Source organism: Pseudorca crassidens, chromosome 2 (assembly GCF_039906515.1).
Source record: "Pseudorca crassidens isolate mPseCra1 chromosome 2, mPseCra1.hap1, whole genome shotgun sequence".
In the NCBI taxonomy this organism is placed as follows: domain Eukaryota; kingdom Metazoa; phylum Chordata; class Mammalia; order Artiodactyla; family Delphinidae; genus Pseudorca; species Pseudorca crassidens.
In genome coordinates this window covers 125,459,619-125,473,042 of record NC_090297.1, presented here as the reverse complement: position 1 = coordinate 125,473,042, position 13,424 = coordinate 125,459,619, and the positions used below count along the sequence as shown (strand labels likewise).

The 13,424-nt window shown below is 39.9% G+C and overlaps 1 protein-coding gene across 3 annotated transcripts in view; it reads left to right on the top strand.

Annotated features, from left to right (window-relative positions):
• F5 (coagulation factor V) overlaps positions 1 to 13,424 on the top strand; it is an 85,931-nt gene that overhangs the window by 28,683 nt on the left and 43,824 nt on the right. For all 3 annotated transcript variants that reach the window (XM_067728589.1, XM_067728588.1, XM_067728590.1), the window contains exons 4-7: positions 4,324 to 4,536; positions 6,021 to 6,164; positions 8,790 to 9,011; positions 10,525 to 10,690. In XM_067728589.1, coding sequence (XP_067584690.1) covers positions 4,324 to 4,536; positions 6,021 to 6,164; positions 8,790 to 9,011; positions 10,525 to 10,690 — 745 coding nt within the window. The remainder of the gene's footprint in view (positions 1 to 4,323; positions 4,537 to 6,020; positions 6,165 to 8,789; positions 9,012 to 10,524; positions 10,691 to 13,424) is intronic.

Below are 13,424 nucleotides of genomic sequence, written 5' to 3'. Positions count from 1 at the left end.
GAATAAAAGCACACCAAGGCACATCATAATCAAATTGCTGAAAACCAGTGATGAAGAGAAAATGTTAAAAACAGTCAGAGGAAACAAGTCATAGAGAGGGGGCTTCCCTGGTGGCTCAGTTGTTAAGAATCTGCCTGCCAATGCAGGGGACATGGATTCGAGCCCTGGTCCGGGAAGATCCCACATGCCGTGGAGCAGCTAAGCCCGTGTGCCACAACTACTGAGCCTGCGCTCTACAGCCCATGAGCCACAACTACTGGAGCCCATGCTCCGCAACAAAAGGCGCCACTGCAACGAGAAGCCCGTGCACTGCAACGAAGAGTAGCCCCTGCTCATCACAACTAGAGAAAGCCTACGTGCAGCAATGAAGACCCAATGCAGCTAAAAAATAAATTTAATTAATTAATTAATTTTAAAATAAAGTCACAGAGGAAAAAAATAGAATGATAGCAGATATCATTAGAAACAATGCGAGCCAGAAGATAGTTAGGGACATCTTTAAAGTACTGGGTGTGGGGGGATGGGGACAATCTGTCCACTTGACATTCTACACCAAGGAAAAATATCCTTTTAAAATGAAGGCAAAATAAAGACTGTTTTAGACATACAAAGCAGGAACAATTTCTCATTAGCAGACCAGGAAAAATAAATGTTAAAAGAAGTACTTTAGGCAGAAAAAGATTATATCAGAGAGATATTTGGGGACACAAGAAGGGATAAAAATTCCAGAAATGGGTAAGTATGGAGTAATTTTTCTTCATTTTTAATCTCTGAAAAAGATAGCTGATTATCTAAACTGGAAAGCAAAAAATAATGACAGTTTATTATGGGGTATATTATACATGTAGAAGTGAAATGGATGACAACCATAGCACAAAGGCTGGGAGGGGGAAGATGGAAATATACTACTGCAAGTTTCTTATAATATAAGTAAAATGGTATAAGATTATTTGAAGGTAGACTATGATAAGTTAAAGTTGTATTTTGTAAGCTGAAGGGCATCGCCAATAAAACAAAGCAAAGCTAATAAACCAATAGTGGAGATAAAAGGAAACATAAAAAATACTCAATTAATCCAAAAGAAAGTAGGAAAGAAAAGAAAATAATGGATAAAAGCCAGATGGACAAATAGAAAACAATAGCAGAATGGTAGATTTAAACCCAACCATATTAGTAATTATATTAAAAGCAAATGGGAAGAACACGACAACTAAGAGATTTTAAGATTGAATAAAAAGCAACACCCAACTTTAAGGTGAACTCAAGAAATCCACTTTAAAGACAAAGATAAAAAGTAAAGGATTGGGGCTTCACTGGTGGCGCAGTGGTTGAGAGTCCACCTGCCGATGCAGGGGACGCGGGTTCGTGCCCCGGTCCAGGAAGATCCCACGTGCTGCGGAGCGGCTGGGCCCATGAGCCATGGCCGTTGAGCCTGTGCGTCCGGGGCCTGTGCTCCGCAATGGGAGAGGCCACAACAGTGAGACGCCTGCGTACCGCAAAAAAAAAAAAAAAAGGATTGAAGGTATACCATACTAACTATAATCAAACACAATGGATGTGTCATTCCATTTATATGACAATGTAGGAAAGTAAAGCATAGTGACAGAAAGTAAATCAGTGGTTGCATGTGTCCAGAGAATAGGGGAAGGTATGGCTACAAATGGCACATGGAAACTTTTTGGAGTGATGGAAATCTTCTGTACCTCGATAGTGATGGTAGCTATAGAACTGTACTTATTTGTCAAAATTCAGCAAATATTGTACTTAAAATTGGTGAATTGTATTGTTTGTAATTTATACCTTAATAAAGATGATGAAAGGAAGGGGGATGGAGTGAGAGAAAGAAGTGGGGAGGAATAAAGAGGAGAAGAAAAGGAACAGGGAGGAGGGAAGGGAAGAAAAGAAACTAACCATTTGTTTTCAAAAACTACAGTCACTTCAGTAAGAGTAGTTTCCACTGGCCCTTTACTCCATTATGTAAAACATTTTAGCCCTTTTTTCTGATCCTTATTTTCTACCCACATCTACAGTCTGATGGTCTTACCTTCCACCTCAAGAAATTTATTGACTGTTGTACTAAACAAAGATAACTGTATCCTAAAGAGAAATTCTGGCACCAGCGATGTGAAACTTTCACCTGATTAAATGAGGAATGCCTCAGAAGAAACTGCCCTTCCCTCTTGCTATCTATGACAACTAACTCTGCCCTTCCTGACCTCACTTGCTCCATCTCTCGCCACATCTTCTCTTTGTTGTTGAAAGCCCCACCCAACCCTCTGCACTGCTTTTACTCTTCAGCATCACAGTTCCCTTTCTTCAATAAGGAAGACCATTTCTATATCCTCCCCCGTCTCCCACCAGTAGGGAAAGTTGAATACACATGCAAGTGTTACTAGTGGGCCTTTGGGTACACAAAGGACCAAAGTAAGGCATGTAAACTTCAGACGGTAGATATATTTTATACAAGGACAATTAGACTGCATATAGGATAGACTCTAAGACTCTGGGGAAAGAGTTGGGATAATCAGATGGTGGAGATGTGATAAACTGATAAAACAGGGCTAAGGGTGGCATCAGTTGGAAAGAAGACATGAAATGCAGAGCAAAACAATATATAAACAGATCTGAGTGTTCTTATAACCACTTAAACCCATGCTAACAGGCGATTAAGTATAAGATATCTTACCTACAGACTGGGAGAAAATATTTGCAAATGATGTGGCCAACAAGGACTTAATCTCCAAAATGGGCAAACAGCTCATACAACTCAATAACGGTAACAACAAGAACAAAAAAAACAAACAACCCAATCAAAAAATGGACAGAAGACCTGAATAGACACTTCTATTCCAAAGAAGACATACAAGATGGTCAATAGGCACATGAAAAGATGCTCAACATTGCTAGTTATTAGAGAAATGCAAATCAAAACTACAATGAGATATCACCTCACACCAGTCAGAATGGCATCATTTAAAAGCCTACAAATAACAAATGCTGGAGAGGGTGTGGAGAAAAGGGAACCCTCCTACACTGTTGGTGGGAACATAAATTGGTGCAGCCACTATGGAAACAGAATGGAGGTTCCTCAAAAAACTAAAAATAGGGCTTCCCTGGTGGCGCAGTGGTTGGGAGTCCACCTGCCGATGCAGGGGACACGGGTTCATGCCCCGGTCCGGGAAGATCCCACATGCCGCGGAGTGGCTGGGCCCGTGAGCCATGGCCACTGAGCCTGCGTGTCCGGAGCCTGTGCTCCGCAGCAGGAGAGGCCACAGCAGTGAGAGGCAAAAATAGAGTTGCCATATGATCCAGCAATCCCACTCCTCGGCATATATCTGGACAAAATTCTAATCTGAAAAGATACACACAACCCCAATGTTCATACCAGCACTATTTACAATAGCCAAGACATGGAAGCAACCTAAATGTCCATTGACAGATGAATGGATAAAGAAGATGCGGTATATATATACAACGGAATACTACTCAGCCATAAAAAGGATGAAATAATACCATTTGCAGCAACATGGATGGACCTAGAGATTATCATACTAAGTGAAGTCAGACAGAAAAAGACAAATATCATATGATATCACTTACATGTGGAATTTGAAATATGATACAAATGAACTTATTTACAAAACAGAAACTGACTCACAGACATAGAAAGCAAACTTATGGTTACCAAAGGGGAAAGGGGATAGAAGAGGGATAAATTAGGTGTTTGGGATTAGCAGATACAAACTGCTATATATAAAATAGATAAGCAACAAGCTCCTACTGTATAGCACAGGGAACTATATTCAATATCCTGTAATAAATGATAATGGAAAATAATATATAAAAGAAGATACAGATATAGCTATATAATTGAATCACTTTGCTGTATATCAGAAACTAACACAACACTGTAAATCAACTGTACTTCAATAAAAAATTTAAAAATTAAAAAAAATGTCTTGTCATACATCACAGAGAAGATTTAACCCATCTTATTCTGAGATGATTTTCTGGTCAAAGGTGATTCACTTATCTGATTATATTTAAATAATAATTATTTAGATACTCTGGAAACTTAGCTTGCTAAACTTTAAATAATGTACTAGTAACATTTCTTGTTCACTTCAGATCACCATGGATCAAAGCCTTTATAATTACATAGACATAGAAGTGGATATATGTGAATCTTTCCAAATAATGAAGGCTTTCTATAGAAAGGCATATATATCTTCATAGAGAACTTATGTTCCCCCAGACTTGAGAGTGATGAAAAAGTTGTTCTCAGAAACTATCCAGATGTTTTCACAGCTTTTATGTCTCCAGGTGCTTCTTACCCTGACCACACATTCCCTGTGGAGAGGATGGATGATTCTGTAGCTCCGGGTCAAGAATATACCTATGAGTGGAATATCAGTGAGGACAGTGGGCCCACCCACGATGACCCTCCATGCCTCACATATATCTATTACTCCTATGAAAATCTGGTACACGACTTCAACTCTGGACTGATTGGACCTCTGCTTATTTGTAAGAAAGGTAAAAAAAAAAAAAAAATCAAAAGAGCAAAGATGTTGGATTGGTAAAGATACTATAATGGAATGAGGCTTGGGAGTGTCTTGGTATCTTTTCGTAAATCAAGCAGAGAAGGGTGCAGAAATCAGATCATCATTTGACACTGATATTTGAGGATTTGCAATCTTCCTCTGTTTCTTAAACCCCTCCTTCATCTCGGTCCTGGGAGTCTCTCCCAAGTAAATCTCTGTCTGAGAGTATGTTCTGCTGCCATGCCCATATGATCCGTAACATTTACCTCAAGGCCAAGTCTTTTTGAAAGTATACAGCAGTCCATACTCTGCTGAGAGTACTTGGAAAGAACTTTGAGTAATAGATCTGAGGTTTGGGTTGGTAATTTGGTCTATAAATACACAAAACTCCAGGTTCCTTTCTTGCAAACAAGCTGAACACTTTGAGTGGTAGGTTTCAAACACACTCAACTGACTTCATAAGAAATTTCATTGGCTGGGATTCTTAGGAGCAAGCTTGGACTTTTATTTTATCCCAAACAAATTCATCCCATCTTTCATTAAAACAAACAACCACAACAAACTGCACTGTGGGAGATAATGTGATGGATTCACCATCTGTCTGTACATACACGCATACCATACCTACATACCTTCCTAATTCATTTATTCACTATACAAATACATATTTTCATTGCCTGGTATAGAAGATACTGTGATGACACCGAAAAAATTTTAAACTTATAAAAGTCTCTTCTTTCATTTTACAATCAGGTGCATTTTTTATTCATGAGAGTGGATTAATCTTGACCCTCTCAACCAATTCTCTAGCCTCCCATTACACGTACTAGCAAGATGGCTATATTAAACTTGGAGTGTGATGCGTTGACCAAATGAGCTACGGTACCTATGCATTAACTTATTTTCTTTAATATAAATTTCTTTATTTCTCTTTGGCTGTGTTGGGTCTTTGTTGCTGTGCACAGACTTTTTCTACTTGGCGGCGAGCGGGGGCTACACTTCATTGTGGTGCGCAGGCTCTAGAGTGCAGGCTCAGTAGTTGTGGTGCATGGGCTTAGTTGCTCCACGACATGTGGGATCTTCCCAGACCAGGGCTCGAACCCGTGTCCCCTGCATCAGTAGGTGGATTCTTAATCACTGCACCACCAGGTAAGTCCCTGCATTGACTTACTGACACTGGAAGAAATGGATACTTTTACTAAAGCCTTGACAGTCCCCACATGTTTTCTCTCTGTGCCAGATCAAATTTACTTTTAAACCCCATTCCTCAAGGCTATCAGGTGCCAGAAAGAAACAAGGTGGCACCAGGATTTTAATAAGCCTTCAATCATTATTACTTGATAGATGCTATTTTTATAAGAACACTTTACAGTTGACATCATTATGATTGGCTGCTTATCTTAAACTCTGTTATCTAGGAATAGCTAATGAGAGCCTTCTATCTTGGATGCTATTAAAAGTATGTCTTTTTCACAGGCACCCTAACTGAGGATGGGATACAGAAGATGTTTGACAAGCAACATGTACTGATGTTTGCTGTGTTTGATGAAAGTAAAAGCTGGAACCAGACATCATCCCTAATGTACACAGTCAATGGCTATGTGAATGGGACAATGCCAGGTAACACATGGGCTGTGTACTATCCAAAAATAGTTGAAGCACTGATCCCATTGTTTTCCTAAAGGCACTAGGGTAGTTGACCATACTCACTATTTTTTAACTCCTAATCTGAAAGGTAATGTAATCTAATTCAGTGGTTCTCAAGATTTAATCTTTTTTTTTTTTTGCTTTTTTTAACTAACAAGTACAACAGACAAATTAGAAGCTACCTAAGAGAAGGAGTGTGCAGTCTTATTACATGTAGTGCTCCGAGCAGGTTTCACCTTGGCCTACATCTCCAGGAAGACATCCAGGATATCAGCTTAGTCTCCTTCAGTGAGTTGTGTGGCCCCTGCTGCATGGTGACCATGTTTTCTTCCAGAGAGGAAGCCCTACAAAACAGAGTTCAAGGCCAGTCCTCAGCAGGAAGGGTCAGCAGGAAGAATGCAATGAAGACACTTACAGTGAAGATGAACAGGAGATTAGGAGAAATATCCAACATACAAAAATACTACTAGCATTTCAAAAGATGGTGGATGAGTAATATTCAGTGGCATATGGGATGTTTTTCTCTTTTCATTTACATGTAGACTCTTGTGAAAAAGCAAAATCATAACAATTGTTAAGAGAGAAAAAAAAACTGATCCCCACCTAAACCACTTCTACTTCTCTCTGATAGAAATGACCTAGAACCAAAGATCCTGTGGGGGAAAAATGGGAAAAATGAAATATTACTTTATTAAATAAACTATGCTTCAAAACACTAAGTTTCTCAGAGGCTGCTTTCTATATCTGAAAATCACAAATGGCTTCTCTTACTAAAAATAAAACTTGTCAAGAGTTGAGGTCTGGACATTGCTTTTAAATTGTATTCCATTTCATTTGATTCTATCTTCCCACCCAGGTCATTACAAATATACTAAGATGACCCTGGGTTTTGTTTTTGTTTTTTTTTTCTTTTTTTTTGCGTTACGCGGGTCTCTCACTGTTGTGGCCTCTCCCATTGCGGAGCACAGGCTGTGGATGCGCAGGCTCAGCGGCCATGGCTCACGGGCCCAGCCGCTCCCGCGGCATGTGGGATCCTCCCGGACCGGGGCACGAACCCGTGTCCCCTGCATCGGCAGGTGGACTCTCAACCACTGCGCCACCAGGGAAGCGTGACCCTGGGTTTTGATTCAGAGTTTAAAAACTTAGTTAACTGAGTTAGCACATCTGAGTTCACACCTTGCTCACTTCTCTACGTTAGTGTGGCTTTTAGCAGTTAGTTGTCTCAACGTGCTTTCGTTAAAAAATGGGTTAATCATCTATCCTGGTGCACAGGGTGTTTAAGAAGTTTTTTACAGATAACATAGCATGTTAGCTACTATGGGCCTTAGAGGGGAGTGGTCAAAAGAGAAATTGTATCTGTGTCCTGGCAAAGTAAATCATCCGTCTAAATATAGAGAAGGAGAAGCCAAAATAACCCATATGAAAAAATAAAAATTAATAACTCTATCAGGGCATAGAATTTATGAATTTATAGTTGAAAAAGACAGAGTAGCTGGGGTCAAAAGTAGCTGGTAGTAGAAACTGAGAAAAGTTAATGCTTGTAAAACTGCCTTATGGGGCAGTATAAATTGAATAAATATGATAAACGCTAATACAGATGTATGAAATGCTCAACCCAATATATGCATTGATTGGAGGCAGACAAATTCTTCCACCAAAGCCTCCTACCTTCCAGCTTCTTGTTCTCACCTGTGATACTAGGAATTGGTCTTGTTACAATGGTCTGAACAAGACAAGCCCTTAGCCCCTCTTTGGGTAAGGGACTGATTCATGGCCCCATGGTCTAGTATCGAGTGATTATAGATCTGAAATTTAAAACCCAAGCCAAGGATAGAAGCCAGAGGTTGGAATCTCCCATAGAGCAAATCAGCATTTTCTGAGTCACTGTGGGAGCAAGAAGGAGCCAGACAGCTTTTGTACTCAGTTCTCATTACTCCATCCATGAAACGCTCCCAGTGACCCAGTATACTGAGGCTTTGTCCACTGCATTTTAAGGAGATCCTATAACCCACACAGTAATTCACTGCCTTGTCATTAAAAAAATCAACCAGTGGGCAAAGAAACAGTATAAAATCCTTAAAGCATCTTCACATCTTCTTCCTGTTAGGATCAAGCCCTTTTAGGATTAGAGGTTTAGACCCTTAAACTCAGCCCTGTTGGAGGCTCTGGCAACTCCCTCCAGCTGAGTCCAGATTGGTACTAGAGTGACCAACTACTCAGGCCTGCCCAGGACTTTCTCAGTTCTAACACTGAAAATCCTGCCTCCTGGGAAACCCCTCAGTCCTCAGTAAACCAGGATGGGTGGTCACCTACTTTCTTCTCTCCTTGGCCTTAGCAATCCCTGTGTTTCTAAACTAATGTCCCCCCTCTCTGGGCTCTATAATACCACTTATTGCAATGAGTTGTGACTGCTTGTTTGCCCACCACTCGGATGTCTGCTTTTCTAGGGCAGGAATGAAAATGGGAGTGTCTGTACCCCCAGAACCTTGCACAATGCCTGATGCAAAGCAGGTGCTCAATACGTATCTGGTGAGTGAATTTGTTATCACAGACTGCTGACTGACTGTTTTGGCCCCCATCTCTCTCTCTCTCCCTCAGATATAACAGTTTGTGCCCATGACCACATCAGTTGGCATCTGATTGGAATGAGCTCTGGGCCAGAACTGTTCTCCATTCATTTCAACGGCCATGTCCTGGAGCAGAGCCATCATAAGATCTCAGCCATCACTCTCGTCAGTGCTACGTCCACAACTGCAAACATGACCATGAGCCTAGAGGGAAAGTGGATCATATCTTCGCTCATCCCAAAACATTTTCAAGGCAAGAAATTCTTTCAACAGTCTTGCTTACAAATGTAGGATCCTTTCGTCCTAGGCACTAAATCCCTCATTTTCCTTTGCTCTTGCAAGCCACCCACACTCCAAACATACATTCCTTAGTCCTTGAGAACAGAATATAGATACTTTGCTCTTAGACTTATAGCTCGTTAGTTGGGGATGGAGGAAGTAGAGAAATTGACAAAGACTTTTTAAAGTGATGCAAAAGCTGAAGAGGTCTCTACTTCCTTAAAAGGAGAAAGGAGGAAGGAAACAAAAACATACATAAAGATATTTTTTCTTGGGCTATTTAATATGCAGCTAAAGGAAAAGAACTAGGTGTTGGAACTGGTCAAACTTCTGTAAATTTATAGAAGCACCAAGTTACAGAAAGTGTAAAAGTTTTAACATGAAAAAATTGTCTTTCATAACAAGATGAGCACAGAGCCTGACCCAAAGAGGAACTCAGTGGATGTGTGTTGAATAGAAAAAACACGGTATCTAACCAGCTGAGGGGTGAGCTTTAAAGAACATCAGTGAATTCTAGTGGGGGAAAAGATCAGCCTAGGTTGTTATATGGTATCAGGTAAACAAAATAACGGTCTATTACACACTGTTGCTTTAAAACAGTTAGGAGGAGGGTTCCTGTAAATATAAGTAAATATCACTATAGGAAATCATTGTGTTACCAAAATAATGTGTATAAAAGCAAGAAATAGGGCCTCCCTGGTGGCCCAGTGGTTGAGAGTCCACCTGCCGATGCAGGGGACACAGGTTCGTGCCCCGGTCCGGGAAGATCCCACATGCCGCGGAGCAGCTGGGCCCGTGAGCCATGGCCGCTGAGCCTACGTGTCCAGAGCCTGTGCTCCGCAACAGGAGAGGCCACAACAGTGAGAGGCCCGTGTACCACAAAAATAAATAAATAAATAATAAAAAAGCAAGAAATATAAAAAAGAGACACTTTATGGGATCATTTCATTTTTTGTTCACACTAAGCAGTCAAAATTATATTTGAAGTAATGAAATTGTCACAATATCCCTGAAAGATAGAGCCCCAAATACTAATGAAACAACAGCAAAACTAACATTATTGAAGTTAAGTGCTTTCTGTATTATCTTATTTAATTTTTAAGAACAATTTCATACAGTACATACTAGTAATATCTTCATTTTACAAATAAAAGGAAGAGGTTATAGGAAATATGAGAAATCGACATGACCTAAGTCATAAGGTTTTAAGGATCTGGAAATTTCAAGAAATTTTCCTCCCTGGTAAGAAACAAAGGATAGCTTTCCAAGTTATTCCCCTAATTCATCCTCTCTTTCCCTTGCTTTTTTATTCTTGGTCCTTCTGCAGTGTATTAAAAGAGCTTCAAACCAAAATGTTCAAAAGTTGCCTGAGCGTTACTTTCACTGTTATTATTGAAAACTTCCACAAATTTATTTTAAAGATATACATTTTATCAGCCTTAATTTCTTCTCTCAAATTCTTTCATTGTCTTTATGTCCTAACTCAGCTGGGATGCAGGCTTACATAGACATTAAAAACTGTGCAAAGAAAACCAGGAATCCTAAGAAACTAACTCGAGACCAGAGGCGGCACATTAAGAGATGGGAATACTTCATTGCTGCAGAGGAAGTCATTTGGGACTATGCACCTATAATACCAGCAAACATGGACAAGTGAGTTTGGGGGGTTCTTCCTACCGTGCAGATTCCAGACATTTTCCATAGGGTCCTAGATGCATGGGGTGAAAGGTCATGAGTTGACAGCTTTCATGGTAATACATGTATTGGATCTCATTCAGGTTTTCTTTTCCAAAACAATCTGAGATTACTCCAAACTCACCAAGAGAGCTCAGAAAAATAATAATAATAGTAGTAGTAACAACAGCAATAATAATAGCAACTACTACTTCTTGAATGCTTCCTTTTGCCAAGCACTGTGTTAAACCTTTCTAAGAGCTTTTCTTTAATGCCACAAGTTAGAAACAGCTTTTATTTATTTTGTAAATTAGGAAATGGGAGAGTGGGATTAAGAAAACTGGAAATTCAAATAGCTCTTAAACACTTGAAAAATACTCAAGCTCACTCACAGTAAGAGAAATATGTAAACTAAACTTCTCTCAAATACTATTTTTCACCTATGAGACTCACAAGTTTAGATGACATAATGTATTGGCAAGGCTGCGGGAAACAAGCTCTATCATGTATTGCTGGTGGAAGAGCGAATTGGAAAAGCCATTCTAGAGGATAATTTGGCAATGTGTATTAAAATTATAAATGCATATATTTTTTGATCCAGCAATCTCACTCTGGGAATTTACTATATAGATATACTTGCTTACAGGTGAAATGGTATGTGTACAGGATGTTCACTGCTGCACTGTTGTAGCAAAAGATTGGAAACAACCCATAATGTCCATCAATAGGAAATTAATAAGTTATGGTACATCCATACAATGGAATACTATGCATCTGTTTTAAAGAGGATGCAAAAACTCTCTCTGTACTACTAATATAAAAAGTTCTCCAAGAGATACTTTTAAATTAAAAAGTCAAGGGAGCAAGAAGGTAGAATAGCAGATTCCCCCACTTGTATTCCCCCACAGCAATGATAATTTGGCAGCCATCCACAAAGAGAAGTGCCTTTGTGAGAGCTTTGGGATCAAAGTAGGAACTTGCAAAATCCCAGTGTAAGTCAAGACCAAGGAGGACTGTTTTGTGAAGGCAAGTCCATGCTCAGATGGCTGGTTCACTAACTGTAATTCAGTTACAAACCTGGAAATAGCCTCCTCCCCTTATGGACTCAGCTACAGCCCCACTTAACCTTGGTCCTGCCACTAGCACCATTTGATAAGGAACCCAGCAGGAGTCACGCCTGTCCATGACCCTGGAGGCTGACCCGCAGAACTCAGTTTGACTGTGGATCTTGAAGAAGCCCTGTAACTAATTCAATCCTTCTCCCAGCCATGATCCAGGAGTAGTCTTGCCTGCCCAGGAACCTGTTGGGGGTCACATCCACTCATGCCCCTGGTGGCTGGCCTGCAGACCTTGGTCCCACTACAGATCTTGAAATGGCCCTGCTACCTAGTTCCATACCTCAAAACTGCAGTTGAGGAGCAGTTCTGCCAACTCAGGGACCCACCAAGTGACACACTGGGAGCCCTCCAAAGGGCCAGATGGGAGCCACTCCCATCTACACACTTGATAACAGGCCTACCATTTGCAAACCCAATTGTGGACCTTGAAGTAGACTGTTATCCCAGTGCCAGCTCTACCGACCAAGGTCCTGAAGGCAGTTCCATTTTCCCAGGGACCAGACAGGGTCTATGTCCACCTGAGCCCCTGGTAAAAGGCCTTCCAACCACAGATGCTGCTGCAAGCCCAGCAGCAACCACATGATCTGGTTCCAACCTCACTCAACTGTGATCCCAGAGGCAATTCCATCAGCCTGCAGACCTGACAAGAGGTTTTTACCTGCCAAAACCTGTCTGTAAAGATTGGAAGGGGGTGTTTGCTCCTTCAAATGCACAAACATCAACACAAAGCTACACAAATCACAAAGAATCAGGCAACATGACACCACCAAAGGAAACTAATAAAGCTCCAGTAACCAGTGTGAAAGAAATAGAGATCTACAAATTGCCTGACAAAGAATTAAAAATAATCATCTTAAAGAAGCTCAATGAGGTACAAGATAACACAGATAGGTAATCAAATGAAATCAGGAAAACAATAAATGAACAAAATAAGAAATTTAATAAAGAAAGAGAAACCATAAAAAAATAACCAAACAGAAATCCTAGAGCTGAAGAATACAATAACAGAACTGAAAATATTCAATAGAGAGCTTCATTAGCAGACTTATCACTTTAGCTTTAAGGACACCTATAGATTAATGGATACGTGTATATGTATGGCTGAGTCGATTTGCTGTGCACCTGAAGCTATCGCAATATTGTTAATCAGCTATACTCCAACATAAAATAAAAAGTTATAAAAAAAAGTGAAGGGGTAAAAAAGACAAGGTCACTATATAATGATAGAGGGGTCAATTAATCAAGATACTATAAAATTATAAATATGTATGCAGCCAAGTTTAGAGAACCTAAATATATGAAGCAAATATTAACGGAACTACAGAGAAAAATAGACAGCAATACAATAATAGTAGGGGACTTTAATACCACACTTTAATCAATGGATAAATGATCCAGACATAAAATCAATAAGGAAGCAGTGGAATTGAATAACACTGTAGAACAAGTGTAACTAACAGACATATAAAGAACATTACATCCAAATAAAGAACATTCCGTTGAACAACAGCAGAATACATATTCTTCTCAAGTGCAAATGGAATATTCTCTAGGATTCTTTATAACATATTAGTCCACAAAACAAGTTTTAACAA